The sequence below is a fragment of the Gallinula chloropus genome (genome assembly GCF_964237585.1).
Source record: "Gallinula chloropus genome assembly, chromosome: 7".
In the NCBI taxonomy this organism is placed as follows: domain Eukaryota; kingdom Metazoa; phylum Chordata; class Aves; order Gruiformes; family Rallidae; genus Gallinula; species Gallinula chloropus.
In genome coordinates this window covers 22,688,085-22,708,990 of record NC_140092.1, presented here as the reverse complement: position 1 = coordinate 22,708,990, position 20,906 = coordinate 22,688,085, and the positions used below count along the sequence as shown (strand labels likewise).

Here is a 20,906-nt window from a genome sequence, read left to right as displayed (position 1 = left end):
TCAAGCTGGATAACAGCTTTTATAATTACTACAACCGATGGCTACTTCTTCCTCTGTTGGAAGCAGTAGTTTTTCTAAAGAGAGAGAAAGAGATGTTTTGAAAGAGGAGGATCCTCATAATAAAAGCTGGAAAAAAATTGCTGCCTTTGGAATGTAGGGTTTGTGGGTTTTTGGTTTTGATCCAGTGGTCATCAGATTGCTTGGAACGTGACCAGTGAAAAATGGAAGGGTGTTTTTCTGTCTTTTTTTACTTCCTCCACACCCTCTCTCCCCAAATAGAAATAATTATTTTTTTTCTGAAAAACAACAGAATCTTATACAGTATTAGCAGACACATTCTATCTTCTTTTTGAAACAGGAGAAAATAGAATTCACCTGCAGAGGAAGAAACTGCAAAAAGACATAAGGAAAGCATTGAGCCAAACTCAGAAGGAAGCAAGTAACTCCAGTGGCAGCCCTGGATTACAATTCCTAGATTTGGTTCCCATGTGGTTCATTTCCTTCTGCAAGAGTATAAAAAAATCTTACTTGAAAAATATCTCAATTCCTTAACTTGCATTACTGCAAACTGTTTGCAATGTCTACCAACACCATATTTTGATGATCACTGATGAAAGAAGGCTATGCAGAAAGTATTCTGTTTCGATTAATAGTCACTAATATCAAGGTAATTGTGTGGCTCAGAAAGAATTGGTGTGTCAGTTGGATAGCAATCATTTGGATGTGATGTCTGGAGGGTTGACAGCAGCTTGCTGTGAGTAGATGAGAGGATTGAAAATAGATGCTCAGTAGGGGTGCAACCTTTCCTACCAACCCTTTTTGACAGTCACTTAAAAATGGATGTATGCAAATTAGAAGGATGAAATGTGTTCCATCTGAATTACACAAACTGTGTTTAAATTTTCCCACAACTCATGACAAGACATATGAGTCAAATTAGTTTTGGTAATTCAAGATGCCAAATATTACTTCAAGATATCTATGGGAATACTTGCAGTCTGGCTAATGTCCCATGAAGTCCCCCTGGACTTGTAATCAGATTAGATCCTTAAAGGATCAGTCATGTAGAAGTTGTGATGTAGGCAAATTCTTAGTGTTTCTTATACCAAGTTGTATTACTTTGTATGTTAAGAGCAAATATTTTTTCTTAATATCAGATTAGTAAAGTTTAAGGGTATGGTAACAACATCTTCACATGGGTAATGGAATTTTGGCCTTTGTTCACAAGAAAATGGCTAATGTGGCAACAAATTCACTGACTAGAAAGCTGTTTATTACCTGTTCCACAAAAAAAATAATCACTGAAGACAATTTGAGGAATGAATCACTGAAGAATAGAACAGAATGAATACTTCTCATAGGCTGGAGACTTAGAAAATGTGGCTAAGCCACTCTCATAGAAAAGCTTGCCAAACAGTTTTCAGGACGAACTTTTAAAGTTGCCTTGTGATGTTTTGTATTGCTTTATTATGCATAGTTCTGAACACTTCTGCTGAAACCTAGTTTTGTAAAATGTGTTTGATGCAATGATTTTCTTTCATCTATCTGTCTATCTATGAAGTCTAAAACCATTTTTCTTTAATAGAAATTAGGTAAAACTATGAGCTATTCCCCAGCAAGACGTATAAGAGCAGGTGACCACAGGGAACTTTTGGAGCAGTTCAAGGATCTGCAGATAATGATTTCAGCTAGTCAATTGACCCATCTTAAGTAACTAGATATTCACTGCTGAGTATCTTTGGTGCTGGCTAAACTCAGATCAAAGTGTAACAAACTCTGGGTCAGAATCAGAGTGTTGCAATGAAACCTAAAAGTTCCTGTGCCTGAGCAACTGAGGAAACCTTCTGTTTGTGGTGCAAAAAGTGCTCTTTACCCCAGTTTTCACTAGTTGCATACAGCCTTTTCTGGTTTGTTCCTAAATGACATTGTGGCGGGAAGGACCTCCCTGCATTCTGGCCATCCTTGCTAGCATAGTAACATGTTGACTGTTGACTGGTCCCTTGAAAACATCTAACTTGCTTTAGGGACTAATTCAACATATGGATGCAGGACAGAGATGTGAGGGATTAATGTTATGTGGAGCTACTGTTGCTGTTCCATCCCCTTTGCTTCAGCTCCAGTGGACTTTGGTGCTTCAATTTGTAACATCACATCATGTCTGTGTGTGTCTAAAAGTTAGTTTGAGTTTTCTCGGGTGGGTTGGGGACGATAAGATCAAACCAAGTAACTGATAATGTGATCCATGTGATAAATGACAGCCAGGTTGGGGTGATTGAATACTGGAGCCTCATGTACAGATTCTAGGCTGCAGTGAAGCACCTTCACTGCATACAAGCTCTGCTTCTATGTCTTCCTTGGCATTATCTATTATGTATTTGCATGTTTCCTTTCCTAAAGCAGGGTATGCAAAAGAAAGCAGTGCTTGAGACTTTCTCTGAAGCAGTTCAATGCCGCACAAGTCCAAAGGGTAGATGGAAAAGGGGCTTTAAAGTTGACTTTATGCTCTTAAGTCTTGTCACATGAGGGTATTGGGCTATTCACAGTATAAACTGCAGCAGCCAGCTGTCAATCAACTGAAATGACTGTTTCAACAGCTGGGAATCAGTGGGACATGAACTCTGGCTGTGTTCCTTCTCCCCTAGCCACATCCTCTTCAGTAGTCTGGATTCTGTGGAATCCTATGCTAATTCAATGCTGATTGGAAGCAATTTTGAATGCATAAGAAATTTGATCCTGGAAAATATTAAGGAAATATAAACCTTTTCCAGATCTGGTTTATTACAAGAACAGAAGTGTTAAGTGGGCTATATCAGGGCTAGTAACTATATACTGAGTCCTCTGTTGCACTAGGAAAACATTTCCAGATGAATTTTGCCAATTCATGTCATTCCTTGAGACACAAAGTCAAGCAGAACGCACGTGCTATGGAGATAACGGCTATAGAAATCTTTGGAAAACTACAGAAATAATTATACCTAGTAATTTATAGCAGTGTTCTCCAATATAGGAGAAGCCCATGAGCAGCCCCCATGCATAGTTAAGTATCTGTATCCTTTGAAGCTGAGCAGCTTAATTACAGTTTCATTACCTTTGACAAACCATAATTTTAGTGATGGGTTGGGGATAAAGGAAAACACTTGTCTTTATCGTACTATTTTGAGCTTTCTCTCCCTTATTTGTCCTTAATTCCATCTATTTCTTTCAAATGGTGATCATTGATTATCTTGTTAATAATTTTTTTCTGGGAGAAGTTGACTAATTTTAGCTGTAACTGTGAGGTTGAAAAAGAAGGAAAACAAATGTGAAGATGATATTGCAAGGCTTTCATTTTTGTTCTTCATAGGCTCATAATTAAGCCCACTCTAGTTCTCTCTGTGTGGCACAGGATGCACAGGTTATAACAAGGATTCTTTTCTTCATGTCTTTATGTGGAATGAGCTGGAAGGAAGGAATCAAATAACTCATCTAATGTAAATTGGCATAGCTCCATTGGCTACAAAACAGGCCCAAGTGTATTTTTAGTGCAAGCACAAGCAAAGCTCTCGCTGTGGAACAGCTCTCTATGGGGGAAGTAGAAGAAGGAAAAGATTTTTCTTAGGGCAATCTCTAGGTGAATGTTTCAAAATGGTAATTACAGTTTAACATAAACTTTCTTCATCTCTAAGAATTTATAGAGGTAGGTTTAATTCATCTCTAACGTTTGAGATTTCACTTCACCAGCTTTTGAAATGTTTCCACATTTGAACCCTTGTCTATCTACTGTTTGTCACTGTAGCTGTAGAGTTATAGTTAAACTCTTTATATGCCAAACAACAAAAAAATCCCTTTTCTTCATGAATAGATGACTTGAATTTAATGCTTTGTTGCAAGCAGAAACCTTGAGTGAAAGGGATACTTTATGCAACTTTGTATAATTGGTGGAATTACTTTCCTGATGGTCAGAAACTTTTTGACAAGAACAGTTGTGATAAAGGAGGATACTTCTCAGTACAATGGCAGAAGAGCTATTTTCCACTGGAAATCGTATAATATCTCTTACGCATGTTGTTTGAAGCTCATCAGAGAAGGAATGGCTCTGTGTGAAGAAATGAATGGATTATTGGACCTTCTGTTTTACGTGTCTCTTCCGGTGTAAAATTGCCGTAACTCACTCCTTTGCTCATCAAGAAAGGAAGGATATCTGACTCCTTGTGTGAGTAGATGAGGGAATTTGTGCATCCATGAATGATTGTCCTTTTCATTTATTTTCAGTCTCTGTAAGCTTCCTGCTACGCAGCACTGTTGTGTTGACTTTTAAAATCTTGAAATGGGCTGATGCTCCCATTGCAGCAGAACTCTGTTGTTTCTACCTGAGCATGCTATTCTAAGAAAATGTAGAACAGCACTTCCCATTTGTCAAGCCCTCCTAATTTCACAGGTATTTCTGCAGTACCGAGTGGTGGCACAGTTAGTCTTGTCTACCTGTGGTTTACTACTTTACTTTCACTACTTTAAAATACAAAAGAAATGGGCCATGTGAGGTGTTGTGGACAGTCTACCTTCACCTTGCCTCTCCCATTTCTTTTACGTGCTGAACAAGAAAAATGAGATGAGAACACCACACGGTTTATTATCTGCATGGCAGAGTCCAGTCTGCTGTCATGCAGGCCCTCTTAGGCCCTGGCTGAGCGTTTAGTGGCACAGTAGTTTTGCTGGAGTCTCTGCCTTGAGTTTTCACTTGGTGCAGAACAAGAGGAAAAGAACACATTTGTTGTACAAGGAAGCTCAGACTGGCAAATGTGGGGAAACTGAGAGTATTTTAAATATCAAACGTTCTTGTAGTAGTGTAATGCTACCCCCTGTTGGAAACTGGAATATATGGACTATAAACCAGAAAAAGAGAATTGAAGAGAATTTGTGTGCATTACTTTGTTTCCAATGCAAGTGACAGGACTTTAGAAGTGCCAGTCTCTATTTAAAAAAAAATAATAATAAAGGAAAGGAAAAGATTTTTTGTTATAAATAGGGAAGATGTTTCCCCCTGGTTATCAGAACTGAATTCAGTTTAAACTAATGTTTGTGTTAAAATACAGCTGTAGGCACAGATATCCACAATTTTACTGCCTTTTTATGAGAATAAAAATGTATAACTTATAGTTAATGTTGATTTTTATTGTTCATAAACCTATATCTTTTCATAAAGGCCTTACCATCTCTAAAAGAGAAACACAGCCTGTCTTTTTGCATGGCTAAAGCTCCTGCATACTCTGTGATTCATCTGCATGCTGAATTACAGCATTTGTACCCTCTTGTGGAAATGGGAATGGTTAAGTCAGTGCTGTGAGTGTGCTGCTGAACCTTCAATGATCAGGACAAAGTTGTGTTTGAACTCTTTAGCTTAAGCAGTATAGCCGGAGTCTCTGTCTGTACCTTAGGAGGAGCGGTTTTACCAACAGGAGCCTGGCTGATCAAGGCTCTGAAAGAGGGAAAAAATAAGGTAATGTTGCTATGAAAACATCTCTAGAAGGTTGACAACATTACCACGTATTAGAAAATCTGCTGGCTGTCTTATGATTAAACTAAAAATTGTTCCTTCTCATAAAATTCAAAAAAAAATCTTCCACTGGTGTAAACCATGACAGCTCCCCTGAGGAGGTGGGGGCAACGATGTAGCTGAATGCAATTACCTGGAGGCAGTGGCTGTCTTTTCATCCTAGGACTATACGGTGTGCTGAACTTCAGGCTGTATCAGGGGTATCTGCCTGGACTCTGAGACCTGAAATTTTCTGAGGAGGAATCTCACAGTTGGAGAAAAAGAAGTTGTAATTTCTGAGCTGAGTGTATTTGATGGCTTATTTTAATGGCAGTGGAGTAAGGAATCCTTCACGTCCCGAGTGGCAGTGATTGTTATGAGGTACATCTAGTGAAAGATAGGCAGTGAAGGCTAATAAGTTTTATTAGCAATGATTCACAGGTTTATTTCTTCAGGGTTCTGTGTTCTGAAATCAAGAGATGCTACGCCCCAGTTGTCATGTTTGATGACCATACCCTATGATGTTTGCACACGGTATATTTATTTTTTCTGAAGAATTGTTTTTAGTTCCTGCCTTCTAATTTCTGCACCAATTCTGGCCACGATTATCAAATACATTGAATGAAAATTGGTCTCAGAGGCAATTTGCAGTGTTTGGCTTAGCTATTTCTTTTGGCTGACTGAATTTGTCAGCCCAGTCTTGTCTCCTGCTATGAAAGTCCTCCTGTATCATGAACTGGGAGTGAAAAATATTCTGATCATACTCCAATGTCTTTGTGCTATGAGGTCTGTCAGGAAGCTTAGATGTGTTCATCTGTTCAGTAATATTCATAACCCTTAGAGTTCACCTTTTCTTCTGAGTTGCTTGTATAGATGTATCTAGAGGGTTTGCTACCATAGTGTGTCTCTGCAGTTTGTCACTGTATCTGCCTTTACCAAACCTCCATGAAATGATGAAGTGACTCTGATTGTTACTTGTTCTCAAGCAAGACAGGCTCTCAAATTCACAGAAGTATTTAATAATTTTGTTTGATCTGGAACCACGGTACCAATTTTTTTGAAGAACCACAAGAAACTCTAACCTTATGAAATTAGGTCAGAAAATTGTAAGATAAAACCAAAATCTGTATTTGAGTGGGGTGGCAGAGGGTCTTCATTTTATTTATGTGTCTTAAGTTGTGGTTTTGTGCATTTCTCTTTAACCATAAGTTGTCTGGCTGATACTGGTGTTAGGACTGTTTGTGATGGTTTGGCATTGTGTGCCTTTAGACTTTTCCATGTACTTGGGGTGAGTGTTACTGCTTTGGGGCAGCTGTATGTGCTGTTGACTTTTTTGTCTAGCCTAGAAGTATGCACAGTTGGATTGTAATAGTGTCTGGAAACAGACATGAACTTCACTGATGTGTTTACACCAGTTATTTTATACGTACGGGGTGGAATTGCATAGCTGTTTCCTCTAGAATTCTGTCTGAATACTTATGTACATCACGAGATACGTACGTGATGCTAAAAGGATGTTATTCAGGTTGAAAAGCCTCCACTGTTAATGAATTGACAGATTTACAGTTACTCATACCATCTTGATTTTGCCTAAACATGAGTTCATCTCATGCAATGAGCGAGGCAGATGTCCCATGGAAAAAATGTGTGACATGATGTCATGATAGCCCAGTTGTACAACACACTCCTAGTGTGACTCTTTGCTGTGTAGTAATTCTAGGTCTGCTTCTGAAGAGCAAAAGATGAGCAAATCATGTTCCTCATTTCCATGCCAGCTTGCCCGTGTCTTCATCAGTAGCAGAGCTTGAAATGTGACCCTTCAGCACTGTGCCAGAGACTCCTACAATCTGAGTTTCAGGGCTGTTGGGGGTAGCTGGCAGCTGGAGATGGTTTTTATCTTGGGGTGGATGCTGGGCAGCTGGATGCAGGTGCTGGCTTTTGTGGTAGCTGTGGCAGAGGACTCAGCCCAGCTCTCCTCTCTCTCTTGAGTAGATTGTTTCAGAGTATACTGAAGGGAAGTTGTGTAATTTTTGGAGCCAATGGTCACATTCTGATGCCAGTGGTAGTATTTTGGATTGGGTGACAAATGGCTTGTGGCTGCACACAGCAAACAGCAAGAAGCAGAATGTCCTTCTCAACAGAAGCATACTGCAAAAACATGAGGGAGGGAGGATGAGTACGCAAATCTGGACTAGAGCTAAACAATACTTTTCATTCTTTCTCATGTCCTTCTGTTCAAACAACACCTGTAGCTCATGAGTTGACCTGGGGATTATCTCACAGGTTTTAGGAAGCATATTTTAATGTGCCACAGAGCATAGATTGCCGGTGCCACTGAAATCACCAGCTTCATGCTTCAGAAAATAGCTGATGTTTGGGCTTGGCTGAACAAACTGAGATGTTTCTGAACTGACTTCAGCAATCTTTCTGTAAGCCGACAGTTGGCTTGTGACAGATGAAGCTGAGTAATCAGAAGTTTGTGGCTGAAATTGGAGCCCTGCACCTGAAGCATGCCATGGACAGGAGTTTCTGTTTCATTTGGAGCTGTTATGAAGGATCATAGTGTTTAATATCTTTTGTTCAGAATCTGATCAACAGCTGGGCATTGTGAAACAGCCCATCAAAGCAGATGATGTTTAAATGTTGCTCTATGTGACTGTATTTATTGATCTTGCCCTGAATGGTTTGGTTTTTTTTCCTGTGGCAGGAAAACATTCCAGCATTAAACTTTCCTGGTAATTTGCTCCAAGAATTAGCGATATCCTTGAATTCTTATCAGGAATGTACCTTAACTGTTAGTTTCATTAGGGACTGGGTGTTTAGTTTTTTCTTTTCCTGAAATATTTGAGCTTTGCAGAACTTCAGATGTGTTCAAGAGTTTTTATTTTCCATTTTCTAAAGGCTGTTGACATGTTTTTCTACTGCTGTGATGCTAATTTTGAAAACTTCAGTCAGAATTTCTCATACCCTTTGCCCTTTTGTGGAGTTTCTGATAGTTCATGATACTATTGTCATAATTGATATAATTTAACGGTAACCTGCTGCCTCCCTCTATGTACAAACCACATGAAGCAGTCAGAGGGATTGTGATGAAAGGCCACCAGATATATGCAGCAGGCATTAGAGTGCTCATGGTTAGAGAAGTCCGTTTCACAGATTCCACTGTTCAGGGAGCATCCTCTGGATTTTAAGTCATGATTTTGCTAAATGTTCATGGAAAACTGGATGTTTTGTAGGGTCTTGAAACTGCACAAGAGCTTTAAAATAGGAGAAGAGAGAGGAGAGGAAAGAAAATCTAGATCATATTGTGACAGTTAAGCATCTGACCAATGTTGCAATCTATCCTCTCTGTTCTGAGTGCAGTTTTGGTATGTGCTGAATAGAAATCTCACAGTGCAAATAGTTCCTTCTATTACAGTTTACTTTTAATTCCTTTTTCATATCAAGAAGAATTGGGAGCGTCTCATTTATGTTGAATCTTTCTTCTTCCTGCCTGAGGACCCAGACTGGGGCAAAACTCCTAAAGCAAACAACACTTAAAAATCATAGAATTATGGAATGGTTTGGGTTGGAAGGGACCTTTTAAAGGTCATTAATCCAAACCCCATGCAATAAGAGGGGATATCTTAAACTAGATCAGGTTGCTGAAATCCCCATCCAACCTGACCTTGAACATTTGCAGGGATGGGGCATTTACCTCCTCTCAGGGCAACCTGTTCCAGTGTTTCACCACTCTCATTGCAAAAAATGTCTTCCTTATATCTATCTGAATCTACCCTTTTTTAGTTTAAGACCATTACCTATTGCCCTATTGCAACAGGCACTACATAGAAGCCTCTCCCTATCTTTCTTATAAGCCCCCTTTAGATACTGGAAAGCCACTATAAGGTCCCCCCTGGAGCCTTCTCTTCTGCAGGCTGAATAAGCCCAACTCTCTCAGCCTGTCTTCATAGGACAGGTGCTTCTATGGTCTCATCTTTGTGACCCTGTTCTGGACTTGCTCAAACAGATCCATGTCTTTCCTGTACTGAGAACTCTAACTTCTACAAGGTTGAAAATAATGGAGCTATAAAAAGCTGCCAAACTTAGATGAGCTGAAAGAAAAGCTTTATTTCTAATGATACACAAAGGGAATGACATAAGCTGTGACTGATGAGGTGTGTCTGAAATGTTGACAGTTATCAGGCAAATGGCATTTCGTTCCTCTTGCCAGTGATGATGGAGCCCAGCTCAGCGTTACAATCTACAGAAGCCGATTTATTTTTTCTTGGAAGTGTGGCTTCTTCCTTTTTAGGAGGAAAACTATGAAACACAAATATTTTGGTTTTTTGAAAATACATGTTTTATATGGAACAGCTATCTGTCAGTTCCTACCCTTAGAGCTAGCAATGGCTAGTGTTAAGGTAGCGTTTTCCATCGTTTTTTCTGTGCCTCTGACTCCCAAGCTCTTCGATCCTTTTTACACCATGGACATGAGCTTACAAAGCAGTTGTGATGCCTCTTGGCATGTGAATCTGACAAACTTCTTCCAACAATAGGAAATTATGCAGTACAGTAATCTCTGCTCATTGCTTTGGAGTTTATACTGAAAGATCTGGACTTAGTGATCTCATGTCCAAAGACTAAAACTTCCATTAGCAGCAGGTAAATCTTATCTTTCATTAAATTTAAAGTGAATGAAAGCTTGAATGAAATCTAATGAAACTTTAAAAGAAAAATAAAAGGGGGAGAGAAATGCCAAATGTACAGCAGGGTGGTAGAAATAACTTTTACTTTTGATTGTGAAAAGGGTTATGTACTGTGTTGGTTGCTTGTGCACACAGAAATAAAAGCCAAGGTTTAGGTTCTGTTTAGCTGTTTAGGGCAACAGAGCTAATTTATCCAGCATGTCAAACCAGTGGGTTCTCCTAACATCTATCACTGAAACCTGCACGAGGTATTTGGAAGCAGAACATCAAAAATGAATGTCATCTGACAGCAGCCAGATCACTACCAGAGTTAAAATAGACTTGGACATGTAGCTCATGATGTGTGATATACAAGTGGTACGTATCCATTTACTGTGGGTCTTGTAGTGGTGAGGTTGTTTGAACTACCAACCATGCATCACATACCTCAGCACTCAGCTCTTGGGTCACAGATAAAAGAATCTACATTAGAAAGATGTTTAACTTATATTTTTGAGTAGTATTATGAGATATGCAGGATTTAGATACTTGCTTTGTTACCTACTGTCTGAATATCCTAGCAGGCATAACAGAAGTATTTAATTTAAGTGAGGTCACTTACCCCTTTTCTTCATTGGTGTGATCATATGGGAGGTTGAGATAGGTAATACACTTTGCTTTTGAACACCATTTACATTTGTACACGATTATATAATAATTTAAAACATTTCTCCTATTAACAAGACCACATCTTGTCTGAGTCTGGTAGAATTAAAAAAGATAGCTCTAGCTTTTAAGTCTGATACCATTCTTTCCACTGAGTTGCCTCTCACAAAGGATGGCAGGAGGACTCAGAGTTGCAGAAATAATAGAATCTGACATACTGACACACAGACAACAACTTTATAGTCTGGAGAAATCACGTGATAACAAAAGATTGATTTTATTTTTGTTATTCTCTCGGACTAATATTTTTACCTGATCACATCTGATTCTAATGTTATTTGCTGTCTTTCACTTATTCACTAGAATTTCAATTATATCGGTGTCCCACGTATGATGTCATTTCACACATCTAACTTCTGTTACCCATTTTGCATCTTTCTGTGTCAAGTATAATTGAATCTTCTAATAAGACTCTGAAAGTGTATTTATTTGATGTGATCTGTCTAGCCTTTATCAAATTTATCATCTTACCTAATTTGTAGGGTTTTTTATGGAAATATTGTAAGAATTTATTTTATAAGAATGGCTGGGAATTCCAGGCCAGAAATAAAACTCCAGTGTTGAACAAACTGTGCCCACGTTAACAAAATGATCTCTCTAATTTTTGGGCTATTTCCATGCCACATACGATGTGCAGAATATGCACAACTGATGCTCTGAATTCTCATAGTCAGAGGTCAGAAAGCCCCACGATTGACATTAACTTGTGTTAAGCAGCACATCACCCCCAAAATGTTTCTGCTGCTGGAAGGTTTTTCACAGTGTGGCATTGCTTTCTTTTTACTCCTCATTCTTGCAGAAGTGCTGTAAGTGTGCAATACTGAGAAGAGGGGAAAACCCACAAAGCTTAATTTGCAAGTAAATCAAGAGGCTATTACTTGAATTTACCGGGGGGGGGGGGGGGGCGCGGGGATCAGAGGTGTTTAGCAAGTAGGAGTGTATGCTGTTTTGCAAATAACTTTGCTGTCCGGTGAGAACAAAAACAATCATTATAAAGATACTCAGTTTATTCGATGTTTCTCTGAATTGCTGCTGCTAGTAACATCAGAAATGATAAAAGAGAATTCCTCTCTGTGAGATTATGTATGAACAAAGAACCAAAACACCATTCTTTCTTCAAAGAGCTTTCAATCTCCTTTCAGTTTTTCTTCTTTCTCTACTTCAGGCTTCCAGTACCGAAAAAGGCTACAGGAAAGCTGGAGAGGGGCTGTTTACAAGGGCAGGGAGTGATAGGACAAAGGGGAATGGATTTAAATTGAAAGAGAGCATATTTAGATTTAATATTGGGAAGAAATCCTTCACTGTGAGGGTGGTGAGGCCCTGGCACAGGCTGTCCAGAGCAGCTGTGGCTGCCCCTGGGTCCCTGGCAGTGTTCAAGGCCAGGTTGGATGGGGCTTTGGGCAACCTGGGCTAGTGGAGGGTGTCCCTGCCCATGGCAGGGAATTGGGACTAGATAGGCTTTGACATCCCTTCTAACCCAAACCAGTCTAGGATTCTATGATTTATACTTTATTTCTATCCATGTTTTTGCCATAATTTAGGATACACTGATGTGTAATGCATTTATGCAAAGAGAGTTAGTATTTTTCTGACTTGCTACCTTGTTTTATGCATCAAGCCCATGCCCTGAATGAAAGCAAGGCTGTGCAGATTGAGGAAACTAGAGGCAAAGGTGAGGAATAGAAAGATTTTTTCCTCTCCTTAAAAAATTTTGACTGACTTTATGAACTAGGTAACATAGAGCCCCTCATACCCCACAAGTTAACAAAAAGAAAAGCTTTGACTTTAAAATAGAAAAGTTGCCAAAAAGCAAGATCCTTTTTCATCAGCAAGATTCGATTTTTATGCATCTCAGCACTGCAGTCTGCCAGTTTCTATTCCATTAAGGAAACTAGTGGAAGCTACCTGCAGGGACAGCAGAATCTGCTCTGTATCCACAGACATAACCAAAGTCAGGGAAATAAATTTTTTATACTCTCTGTTGTTAAACCCCTAATAAATTACTGGGGGCAGGAAAAAAACATTTATGTCTGCTATAAATAATAGTAGCAAAAATAATATAATTCTATTGTAATTGAAAAACTTTGTTATCTAAATATACAGAATAATACTCATAATGGACTCCAATGTCCTCTGTCCTTTATCTGTGGGGATACTTCTGCACATTCCCCACATGAAAGCAGCATCTCCTGTGGTGGCACACAGTAACTATAGTAACAACACTTACTGTGGTTAAATTAATAAAGTGCTCTTTTTCTCAAATGCTGTGGGTTGTTATTTCTGTTTCAGTAATGAAACCTTGGCCATGTTGTTGATTTCCTCCTCTTCCATTCTACTTTGACTCTAAACAGTTGCTCAAATTCAGTGTCTTCTATATTAAAATATATAACTAGGATAAAAACATAAGTAAATTCTGAAGCTGTAGGTTACATCACAGAATCACAGAATTGCAGGGGTTGGAAGGAACCTCCAGAGGTCATCGGGTCCAATCCCCTGCCAAAGCAGGGTCCCTAGGACAGGTCACACAGGTCAGTGTCCAGATGGACAGGATCAGGCAGAAACATCCCGGGTGTCATATGTTATTCCACTGTTGAAAGTTATGCATTGCAGATTCCAAAACTGTATTTAAAAAAAACTTAGACCCCTCCCTGAAACTGGCCCAATTAAGCTCTTTTAATGTATATTTTATTGGCTGAAACAGAATTAGGGTGATGTTTTGTAATCTTTTTCTTTTTCAGTGCGAGGTCCATCAAAACAAACAAAACCAACAAAACCCCTTTCAGCTACTTTAACTGGATCTAGTCACTAGCTCTGACGTTTTTTTGCTGCTGGTCACATGTAGTGAGCCTTATGTCTTAACATGTTTGCCTTAGGAAAATGTGGTGCAGGATTTAGTGAGACTTGAACTTCTATATGGGTAATAAGTACATCATCTATTTTGTCTGCTAGCAAGAAATTTTCAGAAGTCAACACAGTGACTGTGTAGGGGGAAGATATATGTAATGTATATGTAAAGTCCTAAGTGCATTTGAAAAGCCACCACTTTGGAAGAAAGTATAGGAAATGTAGAGTTACCACAGGTTACAAGTCTGTGTCAGGTGTCAATATAAAATGGAATTCTACTGCTTTGGAATTAAGCTGTGTTATTGCTCAGCTCCAATAAGTATAAAGTGTTTTTCCACTTCAAAACCCAGAAGACATGTTTATTTATCACAATGAATGGATCATGATGATGATCCCACCAAGATCACAAAAACAGAAGCCATGTCTTTGGCACGGTGGTGGTCAGTAGCATGGATTGGACTCGATGGTCTTTTACAAGCTAGTGATTCTGTGGTCAGACTCACTTTCCAGCCTGCTTTGATGCTGCTTGCAGGAGCAGCCTTGGTACCACCTAGAGACAGAAGTGCCAAAGTGTCCTCCAGACCAGCTTTGAAAGACATAGATAATATAGCTGGGGAGAAACTTGGCCTGCAAGAATGTTTTGGAACATGCTTACTCTTAAACGGGAAGGGGCATTGGTGCTCTGTGCCTCACAGCTTTCAGGTGCCCTGTCAGCAATTCTTATATTATGTAAAGCTTCTATTTCTTATAAAGATTTTTAATTCTAAAATTTTCTGTTTTCTTCAGGGAACAGCAATGTTACAGTCTGGAGTCTTACCAGCTATACCAGGTAGGAGCTATTTAGTTATTTGCTTTGTTAAAGAATAATATTTAAGTCCAAATTGTTATGAGAGAAATAGCAGATACATGGAAGCAGAACTAAAGCCTATATTGAGAGATACCCTGTTTGCGGTTGTCTTTGCTGCTGCAATTCATAACTGACAATTACAAAATACGTTGTAATCTGTAATATTATTTGGTTTTGAAGATAAATATATTTATTTTTCCCTTCCTTTTGTAATCTAAAGAGGTTCAAAGTTATCAGTTTCCATTTAAGATTCTTTAGTACTTTTCCTGCTTACATCATTGAAGAAGGCAAATAAAATATTCTCTTTAGGCTATATTAATACCAAGGGGAGACTTAATTTATATGTTCATTGTGTATACCCAGTTTTCTAAACAGCACAACTCCCCAGGAACTGATCCTTTACCAGCAGCAACAGGGAGGTGCTTCTCTCAGGCCAGTGGAATTCCTGATTTACCAACAAAATCAGTAAAGGGAGGAAGCTGAGTATTTGGCCTGGAGAGATTATTTAGGCAAAGGTAACACACTGACTGTTTTTGCTTTATGAATCTGCCTATCAGTAGAACATGTTGGTCATCTGGAGTCTGATGTAGCCAACTGGTCTGGTATCCTTTGTATCATCATTTTACTTCAAAGGTAACAATTTGTAATCATTTGTGTTTGTGTACTATCTCCAGCTTGCTCCTTTCAGAGGTCTGTGCAAAGAATTTTTTTACTATCTTAAACATCTTTATATTCCTTAAACTGTTTATGTGATTATTTAGGAAATCCATTAAATGTCTCAGGCTTCCTGCTCTTCATCCTTGGGCTTCTTACTTTTAGAAACCTCAGCAAATATGTAACGTATGGATGATTGATACTTGTCCAAACAAATCCTGTGATACTTGTGTGAATAAGTCCAGTAAGACACCTAGGAGCAGGAGGTGTCTCTGGAGAAGGTCATAAGTAACTCTACTCCTTTGTCTTAGCAGGAGAAAATGCAGAAGCATTTAGCAGATCTTGTTCCTAGTTATTCCACTCGAGTCAGTGGAATCACTCTTGATTTACAGAGGTGTAAGCAGAAGCAGAAATTGGATCATTAACTCTAATTTTATCGTTCCTTCTGGTACTCAGGTTTCTAGTCCTCTAATCAACCCAAGGAAACCAGAGCACTTTGGATTAAAGTGTTTGTAAATGCAGGGGAACTTGGGTCTGCAGCTGTGTGTGGTGGGCATAATATTATTTCTGCATTAATTTCAGTGGCAAATTAATAATGAATGTAAGAAATATCTGACAAAAACTTGATCTCAGACTATTCACACAAAAGTTAGGTCTTTTGATAAAATCTGTCATTAAGTAAATTGGAAGTGTAGAAATTCAGGACAGAGTTTTAGATCAACAATGAGAAGATATAAGACTGAACAAATTTGAGTGGGTGGGTTTTCATGTCTGGTATACTGGGAAAATATTATTTAAGGAAAGAACTGAATACTGGTTGGAGTAAGTATAAATGCTCTAGTAAATGCAGCATCTAAAGCCAGTACTGCAGTATTTGTGAGAGTACACAAGAAACACATGTTTTCTTGGTCTCATTGTTACTTTAAAATCAAATACCTGAGGGTAATAAAGTATTGCCTTTTATTTGAACATTTCAAGTATAATTTAAATTGATGTTGCAAAGCTGTAAGAATAATACTGTAGCCTTTGAATGTTTTGCTTCCACCACCTTTAATCCAAGCCAATAACTGAAGGTCCCTGGGTGCTGAGCAGTGACTCAAACGGTTCTGTTGGACTGAAGCAACAGCATTAGAACTTTTCTATATTTCTCTATTATGATTTTTTTTGTCTACTGTTGAGGATAATTTAACTGCTTTGAAAACCCATTGTGTGCATGTACATGGCAAGATACCTCTACTAGCGTGAATGTTGTACAGTGACTCGATACACAGTTATAATGTTTGCTAGAATAGCAGTCCATTTAGTCATAAACATGTGTCTTTTTTTACCACAGAAAGAACTGTATTGTGTTTTCATTTAAATATGCTGTATGAATGCAAACCCGACTCTTCTATCTGTGTGCTACAGGTGCCCACATGCTCTGTACAATATTGTTCCTCTTGAATGCTTCAGTTCTGTAGCAAGAAATGGAGTTCAAGAATCAGGAAAAATTATTTAAATATTTTTAAGTTTATTGGTAGTGAATGTGGGGTGACGATATTCTCCTCCTGTTGTTATATATGCTGAGCCTGTGTCTCAGCAACTTCAAAAAAAAATCTGCCTAGTTTTAATGGCATGCTGAAAAGTGTTTATAAATCTGGCAACAATTTGAATTGGATTACTAGATGGGAAAAAAATGTTGGGGTGAATCATTTTGTTCTGGTTTAAATAATTTGGTTGCCTTAGTTATAAATAACTTTATAAAGATTGATTAGAGAGGCTGAATTAGATGGCTTGCATTTGTAGGAGGAAAGTGTTCCCATTGTTATCATAGCTTTTTACTACAGATCAAGGTAAGGGATTCACTAGTGTTATATGATGAAGGTATGCCTGATCTTCAGTATAATAGACTGCATTTATGGTTATTATGGACCTTAAAATAACATGACAGGATAGAGGTTCAAAAATATGATTCAGATTTCCTGATTTCTGAGACTCCTGGATTCTGGATGTACATACATTCTAAGATGGTCTCATGAGACCTATACAGAGTTTGTCATGAATTTTTAGGAGATTTTGTTGCATGATGTAGCGGGTGCAATTTCAGAGAACTGAATGTAGGTCCTTTTCCCAGGAGCTCCTTACGTGTTTGGAGTTGAGATGCACATTCAATGTTGACAGAAAGAACCCAAAACCCACACTTTTCTTCACAGAATGGTGAGCTGAAGAGCTCATCATCTTGTTTATCTGTCTGGTGCTATAGATCAAAGTACTGCAGGAAAAATAGGCCTGCAGGGATTGTCTAGTTCAAGCCTCTGCCCTGAGGTTAGGATGTACTACTTTGTGTGTGTGTCTGACAGGTGTCTCTGTAGTATGTTCTGCGACAAGAAGCCTTAATCCACTTTAAATAATCTGAAGTCCTTCGCTATTCTTTACATTTTAAATGCTTTTCCTAACAGTTGTGGTGTTTCTTGCTGTGATTTAGACTTGTCATTTAAATCTTGTTCTCCTTTTTAGTTGATTGTATCAGCTTAGATAGGAACTTCCAGCTCTTACTCATAATGTCTTCATGCTCCCCTTCCAAATATTTCAATTTTCTTGCTTGAGCAGAACTCAACAGCTCTCCTGTTTCATCATTGATGTTTAAAGCATGGGGCTGTTTTGTGTGTGTGGGGAAACGCCACGGTTTCTGTCCTTTGTTGTCTACCTTCCCAAGTGAACTGAACAGTCTGAATCTCAAGGCTCCTATTTAGAGAAGCTAAGCTGAGAGCTGGAATGGGTTTGCACAAGTCCTTAGGTCCCTGTACAATCCCTGGAGAAGGCATTTCTGTCCTTCCTGTTAGCTACAGGGAAGCTGGTTGCCTTGGTGTTCCCAGGAACCAGTCCCTTCTATAGTATAGACAGACTTCTATAGTGGGAGGTCTGAACTCCTTGTACATCTGTGCTGCAGGCTCTGGTGATACAAAAATCAACAGCTGAATGGGCAAATATGTCACAAATATCCTCTCATGGAAAGAGTGTACTTTAAAAATATTAGAATTTTGTGACTTTTAACTTCTCATGTCTTTTATTTTTGTCTGTGCAGTTCCATATTTTCTGTGTTCCATAGGAGCAAATTAATCAGCATTGCAACAGGCACTCTTGCTATCTGACAGCCTCTTTGCTTGGAATATCAGCCCTACACAAGGCTTGGTGGGACATGTTCTGGGAGGATGAATTAAGGAATAAGCATAAAACAATGTTGTGGATCAGAACTCAGCTGAAATGTCAGCTGAATGCTGATTATGAACATTGTATCTCTATTAAATTATTCTTAGGTAGAGAGTCAAGGTAGGGAGATAAAAAGAAAGAATAAAATTAAGTTTATAGCAGGTGATGGGTGCTCAAAATGTACTCAGCTGTCTGACGGCTCAGCTTTTATGATGGAAAAATAGGCTTTCTTTCATGCATTTTTAAAATTTTTATTGCAAACTGATGCAGCCTGGTACTTCTATTCCAAGTTTGGAGTAAGCTTTCAAGGAGTTAATTGAGAGCAGTGAGAAAGAAGAATCTGGGCCATACCATGTTGGTTGTTGCTGTTCAGGTTTAAAACAATTTATAATTCACAAGTCTCTGGGGTTTTTTTTTTCAGGAAATGTATTGTCAGCTCTTTAGTACGTGATGATACTTTTAGTAAAGCAATAAAGGACTCTGTGGTGAACAGTGTCCACCATAAATGTCATATCTCATAGGATTACACACTGTAGTAGAAGACTGTTATTATAATAAGAGGCTGATTAATAAAACCCTGCCATAGCATGATGTGCTCTTTCTTGATTATGCTTTATTTTATAAGTGCACTTAAAAATAATTCCATAGGGGAAGAAAAATCGGAGCTCAGAAAGTGTTTTAAGTAAGGTGATTAAAATACAGATTGCGTTTGCAAGCTAAACCTTGGCCTTAATGACTCTCTGAATTACTAGGGGCCTCAGAGGGGAGGGGGGAAAAAAGAGTCACTCTAGCAAAACCATACTCTAATGAATGATCCAAATGCTGCTGCTTCATCCTTTGGGCTGAGTAGGTCCAACAGGTTCCTGTTTCCTGGTTTTGGGGTGACAGAAGGTGATAAATCCATACCAGAGTGACCCTCTAGTCCTCTCTTTTCTGTTTTACTTCTCCATGAAATCTGGGGAAATGACATATTTCCAGCATTCTAGAACACAAAGGTGGGAGCCTTATTTGCAAACAGCAATTATTTCAGCTCTCTTTTTTTTTTTTTTTTTTTTTTTGATTAAGGAAACACATCATCTGACCTTCATTCTTGGTCAAGGTAGATTCTGAGCTTCAGACTCATCAGTACTTTTGAAGAAAATATTTGCAAAGCATCTTTCAAGGCATATTTAATAAAAACCCCAACCAACCACTGAGTTTCCTGGTATAGGAAAATGGTGATGATTTTAGCTTAACAGTTTTGCATTTTTAAGTATGGGAGGTTGGGCTGGAGTGGCCCTGCAGCATGGGAAGGTGAGTAATAGCTAGAAGCAGTTAGATGCTCTGTGATTCTTTTGAACACACTAATCGCTTTGAAAAGGGAAGAGCAACAAACTCAGGGAAATTTTATAGGGCAATTATACATCACCAGGAAGTCTTTTATTACATTTACATGAAAAAACCTTCTGAAGCACTTGTGGTATTTCTCCCCTCAATCAGTAGTAGCTTGAGGCTTTGGATGTTCCTTGAAGCAAGGTATCTGTGCTCAAAGGTAGAGAAGGGAATGTTGCTTCCCTTCTGAGGGCTGAGAGGATCAAAGTACTTAATAATAAAGGTAGTTTTAATTCAGTAAGAAGCAAGAATGTATTGTAGAGGATAGTGTTTTTTTCTGTCCTGATTCCTTGTCAGCAAATTTAATAGCTCAGACCTGCAGAGTTTATGACCTACACTGTGAAGGCAAAGTAGAAGCTGGGCAGTAAGAAGCGATCACCTGGTGAATGCAGCGCGGTGCTACATGCGCCTGCTCGCTGGCTGTGTAATGATGGGTGACAGGATTGGAAAATGTAAACTGTCTGGGCTCAGTTCACAACAGGTATTCCAGCTTCCCTCTCGTTTGTTGACTTTTTTCATGGCTTTTTCTTGCAGCACATGTGCTGTAAAACTCTGCTTATTCTTGAAGAGTGGTCATAAAGAAATGGCTATGAAGTTAGAAAAATGTTTCAAATAGTGATTGTCTTCAGTGAGCTACATTAGACATTCAAGTCTAATCGTGTAGGAATGCAAAATATTCTGCAGCATGTTTTAATTTTGTCACATTTTGAATATCGTCTTCCTCTTACAAGCTGGAGAAAGTAGAACAGAAATAACTCTCTTGATGAGCTACTCAGTTTTAACAGAGACTTGTGTAATTCTGCCACACAGAACTGGATAGCAGAGGAAACTGAAAAAAATATTCTTAACAATCCCTTATAAGATGAAAAGAATGATGGAAGGGAGTGTCTGTCTCCTGCTGGATGCTTTATATGTTCAGAAATTTATCTTGCTAACTTGTTTTTTCCATTCCTGCAAGTGTTATCCTGGGATCCATAAAAGAGAAACAAACCAGTTTATATGGTAGCTGTAAAGAAGGAGGAAGAAAATATCTAGGTTGATCTCTGTTCACATGTGTTTATACAATGCAGTTCAAACCTTCAGAAAAATTCCATGA

At 38.6% G+C, this 20,906-nt stretch overlaps 1 protein-coding gene across 1 annotated transcript in view; it reads left to right on the top strand.

Annotated features, from left to right (window-relative positions):
• DOK7 (docking protein 7) overlaps positions 1-20,906 on the top strand; it is a gene marked incomplete at its 5' end in the record, with an annotated part of 59,837 nt that overhangs the window by 30,511 nt on the left and 8,420 nt on the right. The window contains one exon of the mRNA XM_084266783.1: positions 14,536-14,578. Within this exon, the coding sequence (XP_084122909.1) occupies positions 14,536-14,578 (43 nt within the window). The remainder of the gene's footprint in view (positions 1-14,535; positions 14,579-20,906) is intronic.